General features: G+C 34.4%; 1 protein-coding gene across 1 annotated transcript; it reads right to left on the reverse strand.

Annotated features, from left to right (window-relative positions):
- Window positions 1–560: 560 nt before the first annotated feature.
- On the reverse strand, window positions 561–3,368 carry LOC126791371 (cytochrome P450 CYP749A22-like). Its single transcript, XM_050517817.1, has 5 exons — window positions 3,059–3,368; window positions 2,737–2,960; window positions 1,884–2,119; window positions 1,251–1,629; window positions 561–994 (listed from the first exon to the last, which is right to left on the reverse strand). The coding sequence occupies exons 1-5, from the start codon at window positions 3,363–3,365 to the stop codon at window positions 566–568; spliced, it is 1,575 nt and encodes a 524-aa protein (XP_050373774.1). The 5' UTR covers window positions 3,366–3,368; the 3' UTR covers window positions 561–565.
- Between the last annotated feature and the right edge of the window lie 20,159 nt (window positions 3,369–23,527).

Here is a 23,527-nt window from a genome sequence, read left to right on the forward strand (position 1 = left end):
GAAATGCTATAACAACACATTCAGTAAAATAAGTACATACATGTTGTGTTGTAGAAAACTTACAACAACATGTCGGGCATGTAGTTGAAAACGAACAACAACATGCATAACTTGTTGTTAAAAAGTACACCTGCAAGATGCATGTTGTTGTAAACTTACAACAAATGCAATGTGTGTTGTAAAAAAGCACAACGTGCATTCTGTTTGTTGTTGAAAGGTTACGACAACAAGCACTGTGCGTTGTTAAAATAATACAACAACGTGCATCATATTTTTTTTACAACGTGCAAGTCGTGTTGTTAAACCTTTTAGATTTTTAAGGGACATCTACAACATGCGCGGAACGTTGTCAATTACTTTTGACAATATACATTACGTGTTGTTAAATGCTTTTTATGGTGTAGTGATGAACTTCATTCCATACCCGCCAACACGGGCACTCAATAACATCAATAATCTCTGCAGAACTCATCATATCCCAAGGCCTTCATGTTTGGATACTCCACAGTCCACACACCACCGGCAAATTACACATTCGTATTTGACAACGTCTTTCACATTTCGATCATAGTGAGTGCAGAACTACTTGTACACCATTTTCTGGTTGAACTGTAATAAACTCACGCGGCGAATGAACATAAGTCGGGGAAATGGTGATGGTGTGGCGTTGTAGAATCATTGACAGAACAATCTTTGCCTCCGTCGTCGCAAAGTTGAAGCCCACACACGTTCGAGGTCCCATTCCAAAGGGTAAGAATGCGGCTCTGTTGTTACTTGTAGCTTTAGCAATCCCTTCTGAAAATCGCTCCGGTTTGAATAGGTGTACGTCTGGTCCCCAAAACTGTTGCTCATGATGGAATGCAAGGGTTGGGATGAGCAATTGAACATCAGCAGGGATAATGAGGTTTCCTAGTCTAACTTCCTTTTCAACTTTCCTTACTAGGGAAACGAGGGGAGGATATAATCTTAGAGACTCGTTGATGATCATACTCATCTGCATGCATTCAGAAAGGTTAAACCAATTAATACATATCTCAAGTTTTTTTAAAAAACTTTACTTCTACTCCCAATTTCGCATTAATTGGCATGAACTCGATTAGTAAGTGTTTGAAAACAATATTGAATTGGTTTTCTCATTTATGACAGGCATGGCAAGCTGGGATCGTGGTTTCAAATCAACCGGAGCATGTACGTGATATATTAAGTACATTACTTTTCTCTAATATTAGTCTCCAGTATCGAGGGCTTACAGTTTTTAGCTTGAATATGTCATTAGGATTGGGAGCTTGTTTTCCAAATACTTCTAGGACCTCCTTTCTGGCTTCCTCTTGCCAATCCGTATGGAGGGCAAGAAGAAAGACGGTCCAAGTTAGAACATCTAGGGTTTCTTGTCCGGCAAAATACAAAATCTTGCACTCGTCCACCAACTCCTCGAGTAAGATCCTGTTATTATCATTCGAATCATGACAAGTCCTTAACAGATACCCAAGCAAATCACTCCCAAAGTTGTTTCCTTCTCCTCCAGCTCTCATTGCCTTCTCTCGTTTCTGAACAATAGATAGTATGTTATCACGTATTTCTTTTTCAAGCTTCTCAGATCCGACCTCATCGCTGGTTTTGATAATTTTACTGCAAAAGAATTTATAAAATTTAGATAAAATTGACCATCAAAGCAGTGTCTTCGCCTCCTTTTAATTCCAGTCACATGCCCGGCCATGCATGTTGCTGTTTTCACATCTAATACCCTTATTTACTTCTAAAAAGTTCTCATTCATATGAACCATTATTATCCAATTAGTCTTACACCAGAACAAGTTAGATAACAGCATCGAAAATATATCCTTCTATATTTCCAACTGAAATCAGAATTTGAAGGCAGATACCTGATGCCAGGGAGCCTGAGTTTGAAAGGACTCTTGAATATAAAGGAAAACATTAACTTGATTGACTTCTCAAAAATGCTTAATCCTTCTAAGTAGCTGCTGCCAAATATTGTCCTCGAAATCACTTCTGATGTCAGCAACTTAAATTCTTCAAACACATCAATCTCTTTGCCGTCATGATTTCCCCACCTTTCTAACAATGTTTCGGTACTAGCTATCATTGCTGGAATCATACTCTGGTAAAATAAGCGTGCAATTAGAAAATAGTTCTAAGGGCATGGATGCAAGTAATTTGCAATTCTAATGTAGGAACTGTACGTTTTTTCCCCTTTTAGTGCAAGTACTGTTAAGAATCTCTAGTGGATGTGATGGTACATGCAAATTACTAATTTTAGGCCTTCAGTATTTGATTGACATCTCTTGTACTCTAGTCAAGGATTTTATTTATAATAGTGATGAATTTTTATAAATATGAGAGGTTACTGAACTAGCTATAGGGTGTGGATAAAACAAAAAGAGAGCAGATCGATGATCACACAATTAATTTGTCAATACTAAGTTACTCATTGGTTCATTATTGTGATTGGCATGTAAATACAACTCATGAAAATAATGGATACATGATACATACCGCCAAATTATTTCCAAATTTAAATAGCTAGTTTAATTTTGGTGACACCATGCATAGATTATATATATTTAATTTTTTTTAATGAAGGCCTAAAAGGCGAGCTACTCGGATCATTAATCTGAGTTTTTGCATTCATACATTGTTCAACTTTGGCAAAGTAACATAAAATGTACGGCTCTATCTACAAAATAAATATCACATGCGATGACAGTAAAATTTTACCTTTAAACTCTCTCCATGGTAGGCATGGTTTCCCAGTTTTCGCAGCTTCACCCATTTTGCACCCACCGATCTTGGGATACCAACTCCTTTTAGCTTCTTTATATAGCTAGGGGGCATAAGCTTTGTAAATGATCCATCTTTGTTCTCTAGTATCTCTCTGCACAACTCAGGTTCCGTAATCACCAACTGAGCTTGACGACCATTCCATTGGAGGTAATTTTTCCCTGCATGAAATTGCATGCATATAAATGTTCAGATTTCAGAACAGAATTATTAGGAACTTCAAATCCTATATGTGAACATAAGAGACACCATAAAATACCATATGTCTTGGTCCATGATTGAATATGAGGATGAACTTGAGAAAATGTATCGTGCGAGCCTAAAGTAGTATAGGGAGATTGATCGACTGTGCTGCTGCCTCTTTTCCTTTTCATGTTGGAAATTTCTTTGTTGTTTCCATGAATAAGTCTGTAAGAAGGACCTTTGATTCCCTGAAAACCCATCAGATTCTGTAAGCGAATCGGATTCCACCATTGTTTGCGAAGGATGTTGATGATGAAAATCAAGAGAATCATGAACAGACATACAAGCAAGCTTGGAAGGATGATCACCCCTTGGTCTCCCATGCTTCCAACTCATGAATCTTCGGTAGTTCGGTTCTTCTTCTTTTTTATTTCTCACAATGACTATATATATATATATATATATATATATATATATATATATATATATCTCTCTCTCTCTCTCTCAATGCAACCGATGATAATATTAATATATTAATGATGCTTATAATGGATTGTGGTACAACCAATGACGACGACTTGAAGTTTTCATTAGCTGGCTTGATTGTCTTCTTTTATATAATGTATGGGAGATGACATATTACGTCACGTAATACAGGTAATTAATATTACATATGGGATTCATATTATAATCTACATATAAATTCTAAACTATAAACCCTAGTTTATGCATACGTGTCCGTGTATTACGTACATGCAATACAAGCATATTACGTATAAGATTTATATTACGAAGATAAAACAGTAAATGCTACGCTTTTCACGTGTACGTGTAACTATATTACGTACCTGTATTACATATACGATTTATATTATGTAGATTAAATTCTAAAGTCTAAATTATACGTATATGTGTATGCTTAAAAGTTTACATGTATACGTTTATGCCTATAAATTTTCTATTAATAAAGCCAGAAGAATAATTGACATGTTGACTGGTTAAATATTTGAACTAGCCAAATTGCTCAAAGTTTATGAAATTTCAAAATCTATCTAGCTATGGTTTGAAGGATATGATTGTAATTTGAAAAATATAAAAATAAAAAGAAAAAATATAATGAGAAAAAGAAAGAGAAAAACACGACCCTACAATTCAGTCTAAATACAATACACATGGAGTGTGTCATGATGGTAGTACGTTAGAAAAGATATTACATAAATATAGTACATGTGTATAATACATATATTAAGGAAACATATCTTTCTTTATATATTAAGGAAATTTGCCATTTGCAACCGCCCAACCAAGATATTTCAGATTTATCCTTTATTTATTAAAACTCTAAATCTACAAAATATATTAGACAATGGTTGTAATTGTAAATAAAAATAAAAAATAAAAAATAAAAATAATAGATGATGAGATAAATTTTCTCCCACTACTTATGTGTATAACTCTATCTTTTTTTAATTGTTTTATTATTTATTGAAGGAAAAAAGAAACAAACGTTGAAACATTGGGAAGATGTACGTAGTACAATATTCTAACATATTTTCGAGAAGGTACACTACTATGGTGTTATAAGGGAAATTATCTTATCATGATTTTAAAGTGCGTTGACAGGGACCCATTTATTTTTGCTTCACAAGCAAAACAAATATTTTACTCAAGAGAGAGTAAGACATCAAATTGGTATGTAGTACTGAAAGTGCCACCAAGCAGTTTTTACGAGGGTGAAGATCTTACTGAGATTGAGTACATACCATGTGCTCCATTTGATGTATCACAACTCGGCCACAATCTTGATGATGAAGATTGTCTGAGACGTGATAGTGGTGAAATGACAAATTATGCTTCGGTAACTTAATTAATGTTATATTTTTAGATATTCATACGAATCTGTTAGCTCTCTTTGATTTGTGTTCAATTGAATTTACTTTAGTAGTACACAAGACATTATGCTTATTAATTATATCAATATTTCTTTACTGAACAGACTGATGAAGATAGTGAAGACACTAAAGACACTGATGAAGTTTAATTACTATCAACTTTGACAACTTCATTCTATTTCTCCAGGTAAATCTATTCTTATTTGAATCATAAGATTCTACATGTTTTGAATGACTGTATTTGTGGTTGTGTTTATTTGATGTACCAGTACAAGTACAAATTCTGCAAGACATCTTAAATTTTTGTTTGCATCTGGGCTGATTTGGTGTTAATGTTCTGTTTGTATGATTTCTATAGTGAAGTTCGTGTGGAAGGCTTGGGATACACTCTTGCTAACAACAATGGCTGTTGGAGAAGTAAGCTAAGCCTTATATTCACTGTCTTAAATACTTATATAAGATTTTGTTTGATAATCATTACTTTATTATCTTTTTATTGTTAATCTAGAGCTCATGGAAAGGTGAGAAAAGAGATAAAAAGCAACAAAAAGTTGTAAAGCCACTACCATCGCTGCAATGAGGCAAGAAAGTATTGAACCCTTACGAATCTCGGAGGGAGGATCCAATTCTTGTGAAGCACCTACTAGTGTGGAAATTCAAAATGGGACAAATTCAGGACATTCAAACAAAAAAAGTAAAGGCAAGGCAAAGGAATTGGATAAAGGAGAGGGTGGTCCAAATTATCCTGAAGCATATTAACATGTCCCATTTTCGAGAGTGTCTACTGTGGGCATCGTTGGTTATATGTGTTTCATGCAGACGTGAGATTACTCCAAGGCCAGAAGGTGTGGGAGATATATGGCTGCTCCTTCCGAGGGGTTCAGGCAGGCCGGCCCGGTTAAGTTTGGGGAGCTTGTCGCTAGTTGGGGACTTAACGTCGAAGAAGGGAGTTGGCTACACACTGGTCGGATTCTGGAGCCGATCCCCTGGTGAGCCCAAGGCAGGGCGAAACCAGTGCATTGCCTCGTTGGATAAGGCTGGCTCTATGGGGATGAAGCGCCGTATGAACCAAGTGTGACAGCCGAATGGCTAGGTCTGTGACAAGTGGTATCAGAGCCGCCTCCACATCGCTGTCGTTGTGTCACCAAGTGCTCACACATCTCGCCGTATCTCCAAGATATGGGGGGGGGGGGGCTCCGCGGGGGAATTGAGTAGGCAGGGTCACCTCCAGGAGGAGGACCGGACGAGAGGATCCGTAGCAAAGTCCAAGACGAGAGATCCAGCGCGAAGCATTGTTGGGCGATCTTTGGGAACTCCTTTTCGTCGCTCAGGCATCGCGGGCGTACAAGGGTTACGCGGGCTGCAAGTGGGGATGCCGTGTACGAGGACATAAACCAAGTTTGGTGGGGGAGGATGTCACGTCCCGTTTTCGGGAGAGTATACTGTGGGCATCGCTGGTTATATATGCTTCATGCATACGTGGGATTATTCCAAGGCCAGAAGGTGTGGGAGATATATGACTGCTCCTTCTGAGGGGTTCAAGCAGGCCGATCCTGTTAAATTTGGGGAGCTTGTCGCTAGTCGGGGACTTAACGTCAAAGAAGGGAGTTGGCCACCCTACACACTGGTCGGGGTCTGGAGCCGATCTCCTGATGAGCTCAAGTGATAGGGGCACAACGTGTGACGTTCTTAATGCGTTTATGCCCTATTCTTACTCTTTGGTACCTCTTATTTATTATGTTTTAGTTTCTTTTGTATGAATAAGTGTCTAGGTAGAGCTTATATCGATTATGAGTGAATTGATGATGAAATCGTGCTAAGTGTTAAGAATCCTTGTTAAGATATGATTCCTTGTTCGAGTAAGATTCATCTTTTCATATTTCTTAGTTTCTAACGTATTTATTCTTATTAGGAAATACAAATCCATGTTGGAGAAGGAAAACAATCCTAGTTGCGCAATGAATAAGGAGAGGCAGTGCGGCATTGATGGTTTCCTAGTAGGAGTTGGATTCTAAAACCAAGTTGGAGATGGATTTCCAAGGTGTATATGAAGATATTTTCGTATATATAAATCAGAATTATTAAAGACAAGAAGATATGCACTTCAAAGCCCAATCCATGCAAGAATCAGAAAGCTGTCAAGATTCGTAGTCCAACTGTGACGGGTTCCCATGAACATCTCAAATCGAATTAGAAGATGTACCATATATGGATAAAAAGTTGTGTGAGTCTAGTTTCTGTAGGATTTGGAATCGAATCAATATCTTATTCCTACATGAAGATATGATCGAATCATTACTCGGAGGTCTAGTGAGCTCGGTAGAATTATCTCAGCCATTGATTTGCTTTTGATCCAAGGGCTGTGAGGGAAAGTTGAGACCTTGTTTCTCCTATATATAGAGGCATGAATCAATATCAGAATCACCATAAATTCTTGCAACAAAGAATGTCAAAGAAGGCATGCAGCAAATAAATGAGAAGAGGTAAGAAAGTCAAAGAAGACATGCAGTAAATAAATGAGAAGAGGTAAGAAAATTGAAACAAGGTTGCAACAATTAAGATTCTTGCTGCCTCCTTAATTCAAAAAAAGAAATTCGTGTAAAAGAAATCAGCATTAAAGGAGGAAGAAGATATGCAATTAATGTCCAAATCAGAATTCTGGCAGTGCAGGTCATCCAACTTTAACAGGCTCCTCTGGACAGCTCACAATGAATCAGATAATGTATGATATATGGATGAAAAACTATGGAAGTCTATTTTCAAATGCCGTCGGAATCACCTCAATATATATATATATATATATATATATATATATATTTTAGAGAAAGTTATGGTGACAACAATGCACAAAGGTCAGCTCTGCCGAATTGAGAAAATCTAGGAAACCTAAACCAATTTGGTTTCAGCTTTGTGCACTCTGTGACCAGCCTCCCTTGGGTTTTTTCTTCTATATATAGCACCTCATTTCCATAGAAAATATGATCAACCTTGCTCACAAGGCTAGCCAAAGTTCTGCCCAAAAGGCAAACACTTTCATTCACCAAGAACCATAAAATCCGAATTCACCACCCTTCACCATATTTTATGTCCAAAGCTTGGGAGCCTAGGATACCATACTCTTGAAGATCTCGTGCTACCTTTGTAAGGAACCTTGGGAGGAGAATTATAAAGTGTAACTCTATGATTCTCGTGTTTAGTTTTCGGGTTTTTATGTTCTTGTTCTTAGATGATTTCTGTTTAGAATTTTGTTAAAGTTATTTTTATTCTTGTCTATGAGATATTTATAACTTTCAAATGACATGATGAATTAAGGTTTTCTATTTTTATTCAATGATTTTAGGTTTTATGCCATGAGTTTTTGTTTATTTATTTAAAGGATTTTCGGTGTGTTTTTACTTATGTGTGTGATTGATACCCGGAAGTTGATGTTGCATGTCTAATAATCCAAAGTTATAAACGATTTTTGATACTTGGGAGTTGATTGATTGTTTGTTCTTTGTCACCTTCACCGATTAATGCCTAGATTCGGTTAGACTCGTGCCTTTAAATATGTTGATTTCTTTATGTGACTGGGGTTGCATGATGTGTTAGTATGTTAGATTTCGAATGAGGCTGGGGCTGAGTTCGAATGTGTTAAATTGTCATTGAGTTAGGAACCTTGGGAGGAACTTAACTACTTAACCGATTCTAGGATGTATAATGAACCCTACGGCATGAACTTAATTGAGATTATATTTCGTTTCATTTGTTCTTATGTTATTTGTTTGGTGATTGCTTATGTGTTGGTTGGTTGATCACATGTATATATTAGTTTAGGTTTATTTTCTGTTTGATCCGAAATATATCTCATATCTTTTAAATTTCTTATGAATTCATTGTTAAATGTCTGATTCTTTGCCCTGGATGAATCCTCGGTTTGTGAACGATACCCTCTTGCTTTATAGTACTAACGATGCTTACAAGGATAATACTGATGTCGAGTAATCGAACCGATCACCAAGACAGGGCGAAACCAGTGCATTGCCCCATTGGATAAGACTAGCTCCATGGGGATGGAGAGCCGCATGGACCAAGTGTGGCAGCCGAATTGCTAGGTCCGTGACAATATGCTCCTTAAGCATTTGTTCCTGATGCATATGCTAGTATAGATACTGAAGATGAGACAAATTCAGATTTAGACAGAAAATGTAGAGGCGAGGCCAATGCATTGGACAAAGGAGAAGTGAAAAAACCTATTGACATGGAATTCAATGGACTAGGTCAACCTATTGGCGAACATGTAGCTGGATTTGCTTCATTCCTTGGGTTAGCAGCATGAAGCCTAGTACTATTAACCGTTCCATCATGGTTTGGGAAGCATCTGTCAGAAAAATTCAAAATTCAGATCTGGGAACATGTTAAAGTAAGTTAGTGACAAGTACGTATTGACTTAGTATGTTTTGATTAGGGGTGTTAATCGGTTTGAATGGTTCGGTTTATAGGTGATACCGAACACCAAACCGTTCTATTTATTCGGTTTGGTTCGGTTTGGTTTTTCACTTTTTTTTCAAAAACCAATTGTGTTCGGTTTGGTTTGGTTTGGTTTTTCTCTGGTTTATATCGGTTTTTCTTTCGGTTATTTTGTAAAGAAAATCGGAGTTTCTTTACTTGTCTATCTACTTGATTCTTAACGAAATAAAAAGAACATGCGGACAGATTTGCAAAATTCTATTTACAAGATATAGTTGCTTCACAAATGCATACAATTGCAAAAAGCCACTAAACAAGTTATACCACATTAGTAGGCATGTTGTCGTTCCAATATCTAAAATTCAAAATATTAAATTTTGACCGTCAGATGTGATCAGCATATTTAAATAAGGATATGGTAAAAAATTCATCTAATGTTGATAATATTTGGGTCTCGATCGATGTGGTCAACATTAACTTAATTTCATCTAATTAAGTGAATTTGTTCTTACCCCCTCCTTCTTAACTAGTTTTGGTGGATTTTTTCATGCACACACTCTCACATATATGTGATGTAGCAGCTCGTGTAAAATTTTCAAAAATTTTACGTTCCAGGGATAAGGCTACCCATAGGTGATAATAAGCGTAAAAAGGGTTGACCGCCTCGATCGGGACACAAACGTTATCGAAAATATGTGATTTTTTTACCATAACCATATTTCACTATACGTAACGCATCATGCGGACAAATTTGCAAAATTCTATTTATAAGATATAGTTGCTTCACAACTGCATACATTTGCAATAAGACCACTAAACAAGTTATACCACATTAGTAGACATGTTGTGGTTCTAATATCTAAAATTCAAATTATGACATTTCGACCGTCGGATGTGATCAGCATATATAAATACATATATGGTAAAAAATTCACCGAATTTTGATAAAGTTTGGGTCTCGATCGATGTGGTCAACATTAACTTAATTTCATCTAATTAAGTGAATTTGTTCTTACCCCCTCCTTCTTGACTAGTTTTGGTGGATTTTTTCATGCACACACTATCACATATATGTGATGTAGCAGCTCGTGTAAAATTTTCAAAAATTTTACGTTCCAGGGATAAGGCTACCCATAGGGGATAATAAGCGTAAAAAGGGTTGACCGCCTCGATCGGGACACAAACGTTATCGAAAATATGTGATTTTTTTACTATAACCATATTTCACTATACGTAACACATCATGCGGACAAATTTGCAAAATTCTATTTATAAGATATAGTTGCTTCACAACTGCATACATTTGCAAAAAGACCACTAAACAAGTTATATCACATTAGTAGACATGTTGTGGTTCCAATATCTAAAATTCAAATTATGAAATTTCGACCGTCGGATGTGATCAGCATATATAAATACAGATATGGTAAAAAATTCACCGAATTTTGATAAAGTTTGGGTCTCGATCGATAACATATTTAATTATGTATATTAAAAATATCTATAAATAATATAATTTCTTTATAATATATATATATATATTTGGTTTTTCGGTTCGGTTTCGGTTTTCAAACGTCCCAAACCAAAACCACACCAAATCTTTCGGTTTGGTGCGGTTTTTTTGCGGTTTGGTGCGGTTTTTTTTTTCTTCGGTTTTTTTCGGTTATGGTTCGGTTATGGTTCGGTTTTTTTTCGGTTTTCGGTTTTCAATTAACACCCCTAGTTTTGATTGTTGGTTTTATAACTTTAATTTTTGATGCAGACTTTTTACGTTCTGGACGAATGTCGCAAAAAGAAAATATTTCAGAAATTGGCCAAGCACTGGTGTGATTATAAGTGCGTGACATTAAAAAACGTAAGGATGCAAGCTCTATCGATAGGCCTCCAGATAGCTTATGGCATGTTAAAACCTGATAATATACATAGTTTGGATGCTTGGCTGACTTTTGTTAAATCAACAATGACTCCAACGTTTATAGTAAGTTAGATTTTTTTTTACTTGATTGGTTGCTCATTCTTCTTTGGTTTATCATGTATGCATATACATTTACTTTGACTTGCTTATGTTCATAGACAACGTGTGAAAAGTTCAGACGGATGAGAGAGCAGAAAGCTCTACTTCATAAAACAAGTAGGAGAAGCTTGCGCGCGTTGCAGAGGAATTGGTAAGACTGAACAAACTTTGATATATTTTATGAATGAGATTGATAGAAGGGATAAGGGTCAAATTCTTTTGTAGAAACAAGTAAAAGCTTCACCAGTAAAAAGGGAAGATGTGTGGCTTCATGCTTATGGACCGAGTGAGAAGGATTTAGCTGAAGGGATTGAGGAACCAGTAGTAGTGGTGAGAAATGTTTTGAGTTTTCTCTAATTGAGCTAACATGTTTGCTTATATATGAGATGTATATATTTGGACGTTTAAAGTGAAACTCAGTTAAGCCTCTTTTGTTGGTTTTGGACGTTTTGTGCTCTCATGTTTCTTATTTCAGTTATTTGTTTATGATTTTGTTGCTGGTTAAGATAATAAACTTTAGTAACATCAAGGGAAGGAATTTTACGTACTAAAATGTTAGCTTTTACCATGTTCTTTTTCACATTTCAATACCTTTTAAGTTCTTTCAACAACTTTTACTTACGTGCCATATCTTCTTATTGTCAGATATGGCATGACTTCTTCTGATTGATCAAGGCTTTATACACATTAGCATGATATAAAAACTCAAATATTTCTTGTCGTATGCGCTCTTCAGCTTCTTTTCACTCTAATTGGACGGTGCTCTTCCTATTTGGCTGTTTTCTAAGAAAGTATATTGAAAGTTTAATTTTCAGAAAGTTAACAGACATGTATATTATATGTTATTGAAAGTTGTTTGCTCTAATTTTAAGAAACAAGTAAGAGAAAGGATGGCTGAGCAAGAACCTTCACAGAGTCAATCTATTGTAGGCAAGGACTAAAATATCGACGAGAACGGAAATATCGAGGGTCCAAAAATTGGAAATATCGACGGAAATATCGGGGAAATATCGATTTTAAAAAATAATTGAGTAAATTGATGGAAATTTAAATAAAAACATGGAAATTTTGAATGAAATTTTGAGAGATGTTTGTTTGATCAATTATCTTCTATATTTCATAAGAAATTATTATATAACTATTAGTCTATAATGAGTTATAGTAATTTAAGGTAAAACAATCGTCGAGAATTATTAAAAATTTATTTTAATTTTTTTAATGGCTGGGAACCCAAAGGGAGACTAGGCCATCACGCCTTATATACATATGATACATTAAATATGAAATTACATAAGTGATTTAGAACCACATAGATGATCTATGAGGTACAAATTATAACTTCATAATATTAATATACTTACCAACAATGAAGAAAAGAGAATATCAACAAAGCTTCACTCACTAATATATTTGGAATTTGATGCTAATATATTTAGAACTTGAAATAGAATAGAGTTGAGTAGTGATGCAAGTGTGCAACCAAGGACTAACATCCTAATGTATTTATAGTGATAAAGTTTTAATTTGAAAAGTAGTTAAAAATTGAATTGTAGGTAAATAATGTGATGAAGTTAGTTGGGATTGGACATATAACCAATTTTATTTGTTTATCAAATTTATTACACATACAATATATATAATAAAGTGTCAAAATATAACATAAATTGACTTAGTAGAGTTGGCTAAGTGATTCATTTTCTATTGAGGTGAACATGGTTCAATTCCCCTCAACAACAAGTTAGGTTTTATTTGAATTTTATTTGTAACATAGAATGAAATATATATTAAAAATAGTCATATAGAACAATAATTATGCTTGGTAGAGTTGGCTATACATCTTTGTTTGCAAATGAATGACCACGGTTCGATTCCCCTCAAACTCAAATTGAGTTTTAATTTCTGGTGGCGACACGTGGCGGAATGAGTGATTATATCGCGGATATATCCAAAATATCGATAATATCGCGATATATCGTGAAAATTTCGAAAATATCGACCGAAATTACCATTGTATGTGAAAGACACGTGGCGGAATGAGTGATTATATCGCGGATATATCCAAAATATCGATAATATCCCGATATATCGTGGAAATTTCCAAAATATCGACCGAAATTACAATGGTATGTGAAAGATATATCCTTATCCAAAAAAATCGAAATTATCGCCGAAATATTGACGATAATTTCGATTTTTTAGTCCTTGATTGTAGGTGATGCTATTTCTAAAGTGTTAGGGCCTGATTGACGAGGGAGAGTACGAGGTCTTGGATTTGGAGCAGTTCTTTCAAAAGTTGAAGGTAACACACACATGGCTAAGAAAATGATTGTGTTGGAAAGTGCATTAGTCGCTAATTCACAAGAGATACAAGACTTGAAGATGTTGGTAAATAAGCTTCTTTCAGCTTAGTCACACAAACGAGAAAAGAAGAATGTAAGTATTCATGCCTCATATATCATGTATTTTTGTTTTTGTTTTGCATATATAGTAGTGATACTGATATTTTTGTTCTTTGTAATGATAAGGAAACCAGCAGTGCTCAACATTCTACCCTTGAGATCGGGGAAAACAAGAAAGTAAAGGTTACTACACAAATTAAGAAACGAAAAGAAAAAGATTGTGGAGTAGGAGGTTCTGCACAAGCAGGAAGAAAACAAAGTAAGCAGAAGACAAAAGCAAGCGTTCGGTCAACTACCAAAGAAAATGAAGGTGAGACTGCATTGAACATGAACAAATTACAGTCATTAAGTTAGTTGGATAGAGAGGAAAAGATTGTTGTAGCTGCTGCCTTTCACTCAGAGGATCCAAATGAAAAAGTACATTGTGTTCCACTTGGTCCTGGTTGTTGGAAAGTTTGGGTGCATGAAGTCTATCACGACATACCTTTGTTTCGGTCAAATTCAGAGTTTGATATGCTTGCTATTAAGCTACTTTAAGATATGCTCTTTGAGGTAAATTTTTAGATTTTTAGCATTATGGCTTAAAACTGAATGTAATGTAGCTACTGGTACCCTTGGTCTTTTTCAATTAATTAAAGTTGCATGTTTTGTGGTTATGACTCAAGAAAGAAGGGTAAACTAGCAAGCTTGATCAACTACCAAGAAGGAAGGGGCATACGATTCTTGTTTGATGTCTTAGATTTGGATATACTGAACTAGTTGAGCATGTTAGATTTTATTGAAAGTGGCACATGTTTGTGGTTGTATCTATATTGAGATTTGGATATGTTCAGGGCAAGGTTGTTCATAGACACAGTATATGTGCTAGTTTTTGTTAGTATTTATATATATTTGTTCTTTGTTCTTTGGTCCATTGATTATGAGTTAGCATAACATGTTCATCTGCCTATGAGTTCAATTATTTGAGTTTTAAAATCATCATTCAGATTCTAGTTGCTTAGCTAGTGGTACATTTGCTATGTTCAAATTAATCACTGTATGCAAATTTTCAATGTGATTGTAGGGTCATAATCAGGTGGAGTTTATTTTGCTTCATGAGGAGCAAGTGCTTAGAGAGCTTCTTGACATGTGTTGGACCAAATATGTAGATATGTATCCTTACATTTAAAAGGATTAGTTCATTGGAGTGAAATATTAACTTCAAGAAAGTTTCCATTGTTCTCTTATTTTGTTTGGCTTCCAAGCTATTAAATGGTCATTTTTATTTAAATATGTATTTTTTTATAACCAGAATGACAATTACGATGTGCATTGTGTGCCGTAAATGAAAAATTGCATGCAGTAATAGAAAATGACATATTACGACGCAGTCTTTAACGACGTGCTTTTGCGCGCCAAAGAACGCCGTAAACCGAATTCACGGCATGCATTGCACGTTGTAAATGGACATTTTTCCTATAGTGGTCGTTGTTAATAATGACTATTTTCTGGGTTTGGTTAAAGGCAGGAGGAAGACGCGCGATTTCTCTTATGAAATCGATGGGATTCAAGCAACCGCTCTCGCAACTCTGGTTAGTTTAGGAAAATTAGAAAACCCTAATGCGATCCCAGCTAGCACCTAAGAGAATAAGTTTGTGATTGACGTGTGAAAGCGTTGGATGAAACCTTAGGATTGTTTGCTTACTGGCTGTTCTTATTCTGATCTCATTGATTGATTACTGCTGCGTTTTAGAATCATGTTTGCTTCTGCTAACTCTTTATGGAGCGTTGGAGTATAAGTTCAGGTAAAGTGTAGAAACATTTGTGAAAATTGATTTTTCTGTGAAATCTTGAGCTATTGTTGTGCAACTGTGAATTTTGTATGCTTGTTTTAATTGTTTTGTCTGTCATAATCTTCAAAGATATTACAACAATGAAATTTACAGGAAAAAGAATTAAATTTTGTCAAGATACAGTAAGCTTGATTTGGGATAAAATTATGCAGAATTTCCTAGATGTCTTGGTTTTCTGCTTGTGTGAACCAACACATTGCCTTAGCAAAATTGTTTCATGCTTGCAGACGATCAAAAGACAAAGGCTATAAAACTTGTGTTACTGGAGTTTAAAATTTGCATGTTTTGTCTTCCATAGAAGTTATATTATGCATTGCTTAAAAACCAGGATAGCTACTTACATAGTTTTCAAACTCATATTCTGTTATATTATAAGTTTTTCTTCTGCTTCTAGGTGATGACTATTTCTCTTATAAAACTCAGGTTTAAAGATTGTGGTTGGTAGATACAGAAAATTTAGCTTGTGTTTAATCTACTGCTATTCAAGTGTAGTTAAACATGTTTACAGTTTTATTTTGGGATATTGTAGTGAGTGATTTTGTTTGACATTGGTTGTTGTGTTTTTGTTTTCTGTGTGGTGTGATTGATTTACTAGATAGAATTCACATTTTGGCTTGATCAGGCTCTCCCTTACACATAGTTAATTCTTTGCAGGGTTTAACAAATAGAAGGAAGCTAAGGAGTGATGAAAGTCACATTCGAGTTGGGAATGGCATGAAGACTTATGTCAAGCCCATAGGATGCATTAAGCTAGTTTTAAGTTCATGAAATTTTCTTATTTTAGACAATGACTTTTATGTACCCTTAATAAAGAGGAATTTAGTTTCTTGGGATTGATTGATTGAGTATGGATATTATTTTATATATAATAAAAGTGGAATTCAGTTTATTAAAGATTCATTGGTTGTTATTTCAGTTTTGCATTTGAATGGATATTTACATATACAATGTAGTCTTTATTCTCAAACTGTTTATGCAATTGAGAATACTTCTGCTAATTCAAATGGATCTAATAATAACAATATTTCTGGTGTGAAAAGAACTATGTTGAATGAAAAATCTGCTTATTTATGGCATAGAAGACTCGGCCATATTTCCAAAGAAAGATTAAAGACCTTAGTTAAAGAAAAGATGTTGCCTGAACTTGATTTTTCTGACTTGCATGAATGTGTGGAATGATGTAAGGGTAAAATGATTAACTTAAACAGAAAAGGTGCCTATAGAGCTAAAAATCTTTTAGAATTTCATACATATATTTGTGAACTATTTGAGATTAAGACTATCTGTGGAAACATCTATTTCATTACATTTATAGATGATTTTTCACGTTTTTGTCACATTGAGTTCTTATCTGAAAAATCACAGTCTATTGAAGCTTTTAAGAATTACAAAGTTGAAGTTCAACTTCAACTTGGTATGAAGATAAAGATTGTGAGATCAGATATGAGAGGAGAATTTTATGACAAGTATACTGAGACTGGTCAGCACAAAGGACCATTTCCCAAGTTTTTACAAGAACATGGTATTAAAGCTTAGTATACCACACCTCACAATCCCCAGCAAAATGGAGTGGCAAAGAGAAATAATAGAACTCTTTTAGGCATGGTCAAAAGTATGATGTGTACCTATGGTTTACCATTAAAACTTTGGGGAGAAGCCTTAAGAGCTGCAAATTATATTTGCAATAAAGCTCCGAGTAAATCAGTAGATAAAACACCTTTTGAATTGTGGCATGGAAGAAAACCAAGCCTGCACCATTTTCATGTTTGGGGTTGTAATGCAGAAGCTAGACTCTACAATCCCAATTTAGATAAACTTGAGTCCATATCTGTTAGTTGTCATTTTATAGGTTATTGTGAAAAGTCCAAGGGTTATAAACTCTACTCAAATAAACATTCTCCCAGAATTTTTGAGACTCATCAAGTTAAATTTTTAGACGAGACTCAATTCAATGCAGACTATGTAGATTTATCTACTAAACTTACATAGATTAATGAAAGTTATGGAGTCTCACTTGACCTAAACAATCAGACTATTTCACCAAAAATCAATGATTTAACTACAAAAAATCAAAATTTAAGTGAAACTTGATTTTGGGGGAAGAAACAAATGCTGAAACACAAATTGAGCCATTAAATGATAGTTTTGCAGAAAATATGGAAATTGATCAACCTGCAGATAACAATGAACATCTAGAAAATAATGTAGAACCACTAATGCTTGAAGAAGAACCTGAACTAGTGCCAGAACTTAGAAGATCTACAAGAGAGAAAGTTCCAACGTTTGGAACTAGCAGTGAATATATAGTGTATTCTCAAAAAATTGATGATGCATCTACAGAAGTTGTGATGATTTAGTTGTGATGATTCTGAAAGATGGCTTGAGGCTATGAATGCAAAAATAGAGTGCATGAAGTCAAATCATGTCTGGATTTAGTTGAGGAAAATAAAAATCAGAAGCCTATAGGCTGTAAGTGTGCAAATAAAGATTCTAAGGGAAATAAAGATAGGTTTAAAGCTAGGTTAGTAGCTAAGGGATTCACTAAAAAAGAAGCATTGATTTTACTAAAACATTTTCTCTTGTGTCAACAAAAGATTCTTTTAGAATCATCATGGCTTTAGTGGCTCATTTTGACCTGGAGCTACATCAGATGGATGTTAAGACATCTTTTCTAAATGGAGAGCTTGAGGAAAATATTTAGTTGTTTCAGCGAAGGAGAGAATGGTATGTAAACTTAAAAAGTCAATTTATGGTTTAAAACAAGCTTCTAGGCCACTTTATAGAAAATTTGATGAAGTTATATCTACTTTTGGATTTACAAAGAACATTGTAGATGAATGCATTTATCTTAAGACAGTGGGAAATAATTTTATTTTTCTCATTCTATATGTAGATGACATTCTTCTAGCTAGTTAAAATCTCAAGTTGCTCAAAGACACTGAAATCTTTCTATCAAAGAAATTTGACATGAAAGATTTGGGGGAAGCATCATTGTCTTAGGTATTGAGATTAAAAGGGACAGAAAATGTGGCTTATTGGGATTATCTCAGTTTAGCTACATTACAAAAATTCTCAAATGTTTTGGAACGGAAACCTGTAGTGGAGGCAATGTTCTAAAAAGCGCCGCCTAGGCGCTCAGAGACCCCTGGCCGCTGCGATTTTGGGCTAAACGGCGGTGTTAGGCGGCTGGGCGGCTAGGTTTTTTTTTTTAGTTGTGGATTTTGAGTTTGATTCGGATACAAAATAAGTACTTGAATGATATGGAGAAGAAGAATTTGATGAGCTCTGAGGGATTATGCTTGCAAAAATGCATTCCCGTTGTTTGAATTGTTTTTCTTATTTTCCAAAGGGTTGGTGAATTGTGTTTCTTATTATTGATTTTCCTAAGTTCATTGTTGTTGAATTGTATTTCTTTTTTCCTAAGAGGCTAAGATCATTAGATCAATATTGTTGAACATTTCTAAATATTAAGGATTAAGGATTAAGAACATATGTATTTTCAGTATTATAGACATTATATATATATATATATATATTTTACATTAATTTCATGCGTTATATTTTTATTTTAATTATATTTATATAATTATTTGTTATTAATTTTTTTAAAAAATATATACAAAATACAAATCCGATTAATCCCCGATTAATCCTCTAGGCGTTGAAGGTGAAGTCCCTATGTCCAAAGGTGATAAATAAAATAAAAATAAAATACATGAGTCTGCAACTCAAAAGGCTGAGATGGATTCAAAACCTTATGCTAGATTAGAATTGGTAGTCTTATGTATGCTGAAGTATGCACAAGACCAGACTTAGCATTTGTAGTTGGTATGCTATCTAGATTTTGTAGTAATGTATCTATTCAACATTGGAATGCATGTAAGAAAGTTATGAGATATCTTCAAAGAAATAAAAAACCACATGCTTGTTTACATGAGAGTGAAAAACTTAGATCTAGTAGGCTATACTGATTCGGACTTTGTTGGGAATTTTCGAAATTCAAAATATTCTACTTGTGGTTATGTTTTTATGATGGCTGGAGGAGCAGTTGCATGGAAAACCATGAAACATACCATTGTCACCACTTCTACTATGCAAGCTGAGGTTGTGGCAGTCTATGATGGGGTTTGTGAAGGCTTATGGATCAAAAAATTTCTCACTGAAACTGGAATTCTGGATGACTTGATCTCTAAGAAATTAAATGTGTAATGTGACAATGAAGCTGTTGTGTTCTTTTACAAAAATAGTAAAAGATCAACTAACTCTAAACACATTGATCTGAAGTATTATAGCTTGAGGAAGTTGGTTAAGAAGAATGAGCTTGCAGTATTAAATATTAGCACAGAAGACCAACTTGCACATCCTTTTACCAATTCATTAGCAGTTGGAGTTTTCAAGAAACATTGTTCAAATCTTGGAGTTTTAGAAAAATTTGATTATGGAGTCTAGTCAGAGCATTCAAAATTTAGTTAAGAGAGTTTTCTATATGTTTGGTATTTATTCTTGTATTGCAGAGTTATTTGTTTTTATTCAGTGATATAGACTTGATTTGATTTTATAAAATTGAGGAATTCCATTATTTTGTTTTCCAGACGCTTACATTAAATTTTGAAATTACAGAATTTCATTTTCAATTTTATTCTATCAAGTTATAAATTCACGTGGATACTTGTGTGCAGTATTTTATTCTGTACATGTTGCCTTTGCAGTTAACAAGTATATTCATATCCACTGGTGCTACTGATTCTTGTGATTTTAGAGTTTTTGATAAAACCATTTGGAGGACACAGAGTATTTTTGACATTGCAGGAAATTATATGTGAAGCATCATTAGCTCTACTTTAGATCATATATGAAACTCTTGTGTTTTATGGAAGTTTGTGCAGTGAACTTTAATCAACAGTTACTGGTGTTTATGTATTGGTTTTAGGTTCTGCTCTTACATTTGAAAAATGACTGAGTGTTTGTTTTGGATTCATACTTAGAATTCAGCTCACACATGCCTTAAGCTTTTACTTAGACTTTATCTTGTTCAATACTCAATTGTAATATGTGTACAGTCCAGTGGGAGATTGAAAGATTTATTTGGACTTTAACACAAATTACATGACTTGAGGATTAAATAATTGATCAAATAATATCTAAGGAATTGGAGTTGAATGAGGAATGTATATTCAACAATGTCTAGTGATCATATAAACAAGATATTCACTAAGAATCCAATTAGATTTCTGATATGATACTCATGTTCATTATTTCCTATTTCTTATTTGTCGATTTATTTTCAGAAAAGACAAATCCTATGTAGACAAGGAGTAGAGGAGCCGTGATCCATTCCTAGTTGGACAAGGAGAAGTGAGGCCGGTCTAGCCATTTCTTAGCCTAAGAAGGAGAACTGTCGTGTAGCCCTTGCTTGTCTCCCATTTGGATTTGGTTTCCTATTTAGAGTTGGATTTCAAAACCAAATTGGAGATGGATTTCCAAGGTGTATATGAAGATGTTTTCGTGCATATAAATCAAAATTATTAAGGAGAAGAAGTTATGCACTTAGAAGCCCAATCCATGCAAGAATCAAAAATCTGTCAGGATTCGTAGTCCAACTTCAACGGGCTCTCTTGGACAGCTCAGAACGAATTTGAAGACATGCCATATATGGATCGAAATATCTATGAGTCTATTTTTTGTAGGATTTGGAATCGCATCAATATCTTATTCCTACATGGAGATATGACCGAATCTTTATCCGGGGGTTCAGTGGGCTCGTCAGAATTATCTCAGCCATTGATTTGCTTTTGATCCAAGGGCTGCGAGGGACGCTTGGGGCCTTATTTCTCCTATATATAAAGGCACAAATCTACATCAGAAATCATCATCAACCTTGTGCAATTACTAGCCAAAAATCTGTCTAAACACATACTCACCATCCAAGAAATCCTAAAACCGAGTTCACCATACCTTCACCATCCCTTGTCTTCAAGTGCAGGTTCGGCTAGAAGATCCATCCCTTAGAAGTCTTGGCTACTCTCTTGCGATTGCATAAAGTGTAATGCTCTTTGGGTTAACCAATGCACCAGCCATATTCATGAACTTGATCAATCGAGTTTTTAGTTCATTTTTGGATAAGTTTATTATCGTCTTCATCGATGATATTTTGATTTATTCCAAAAATGAAGCTGTGAAAAATTAGTGGTGCAACCCTCAATAATAACTGAAATCATTCAAGCACAATGAGAAGATGAAGGGCTCATGGAATACTTTCGGAGAATGAAAAAGAAGCACCCCGAAGACTGGAGCACACATACGGAAGAAGGGATGCGTTTTAGAGGGAGGCTTTGTGTGTCAAATGTTGCATCATTAAAAGAGGATATAATGCAAGAAGCACATCGTTCAAAATTCACAATCCACCTAGGAGGAATAAAGATGTATAAAGACCTACGGAAGAACTATTGGTAGAACAACATGAAGAGACACATTGCTAATTATGTCTCTAGGTGTCTTACATGCTAACTTATGAAGGCGGAGCACGTGGCTAGACTGTAATACCCTGAAAATTAGTATTTACTATTTAGTACTCTAAGGTTATATTAACTTAGAATTAATTCAATTTTTCTTCTAATATTTCTCTTTAGAAACCAATGATGCTAAAGTACATACTTTTAAAGATAGAAAATTTATTTTTGTAAGTATTAGACCACGATTTGAATATGTTAGCTCATATTCTTGCGTATACTCGATACTTTGTAATCGAGTTTAAGACAAATACTAATAGTATTATCTTTTATGCATTATATTAGTATTAGATAGTGCAAATATATTGAAAACCTTATCAAAGGAAATATACTAAATTCATTTAGTTTTTAGAATAACACATAAATGTGTTTGTTATATCTATATATACATATATATAATCCTTATGTCAATATGTTTTGAACCTAGATGATTTATTTTTATGTTTTACCCTATCACACTATTTTTTTTTCTTTGCCAACAACCACACTAACTAGGTAGACCATCACTCAATATTAATTATTGAGAATGGTAGTTGAGAATTGAACTTTTGTGTTCCTTCTTACCCTATTTATAGTTGTGAGCTGCCTCAAGTTTTCTTCACACTTCAAAATCAGAAATCATGTAAGTCTAGAGTTTCCTTAATTGATAGAAAACTCAACCATCTAATGTTTCTCAAGCTAAAATTCTAGTCACTCTTTCTCTCTTAAACAATTTTCTTTTTACTAAAGTAATCTAACTTTGAATCCACATAAAATCCACATAAAACCCTTCATTTCACCCCTGAAACTTCAAGGTAAGTACATCTTACATCCTTATAATCTTTTGTCTTTTAAGATTTATTAAAGTGCATAGCTAAGGATAAAATGGAAAAGACCATGTTTTGGTAAGAGTTATATTTTCGTATTTTATAACATCTGAGTTTATCCAAGATAACAATGGCATTAAATTACTCATGAAAAATTGAAACATTTAGGCTTTTGAATCACTCAAAAATATTTAGAAATGGAGAAGTTATGGCTAATCACTCAAAAACCCTAAACTCACTGAAAATCATTTGTAGCACTGAACACATTGAATGACAATTGTGACTTTGGACAAAGACTTTCCTTATTATGGGAGAAATGACTACTAATCCTTTGACTACTAACTAATATTATCTAATTACTTTTAAGTTAAAGTACATTTACTTTATTTGGGAGGAAAATAAATCCATTAGGGAGCGTCTTCAAGCGATGGACGCATTGATTCAGAATTGCAAGCTGCACAAGCCCCTAGTACTTGACTAACTTGAGGTAGTACACTAGCTAGTATTAGGGAAATGATGATAGATGTTGTTTTTGGTGGCACTAGCAGTAGCATTTTTTGTGAACTTAGGTGTTTGGTGTTTCAAACAACAAATTTATATAGAAGGGAGATCTGTACTGAGTACAATTGGTTGCTAGTGATTCA

Source organism: Argentina anserina, chromosome 4 (genome assembly GCF_933775445.1).
Source record: "Argentina anserina chromosome 4, drPotAnse1.1, whole genome shotgun sequence".
NCBI classification, from domain to species: Eukaryota; Viridiplantae; Streptophyta; class Magnoliopsida; order Rosales; family Rosaceae; genus Argentina; species Argentina anserina.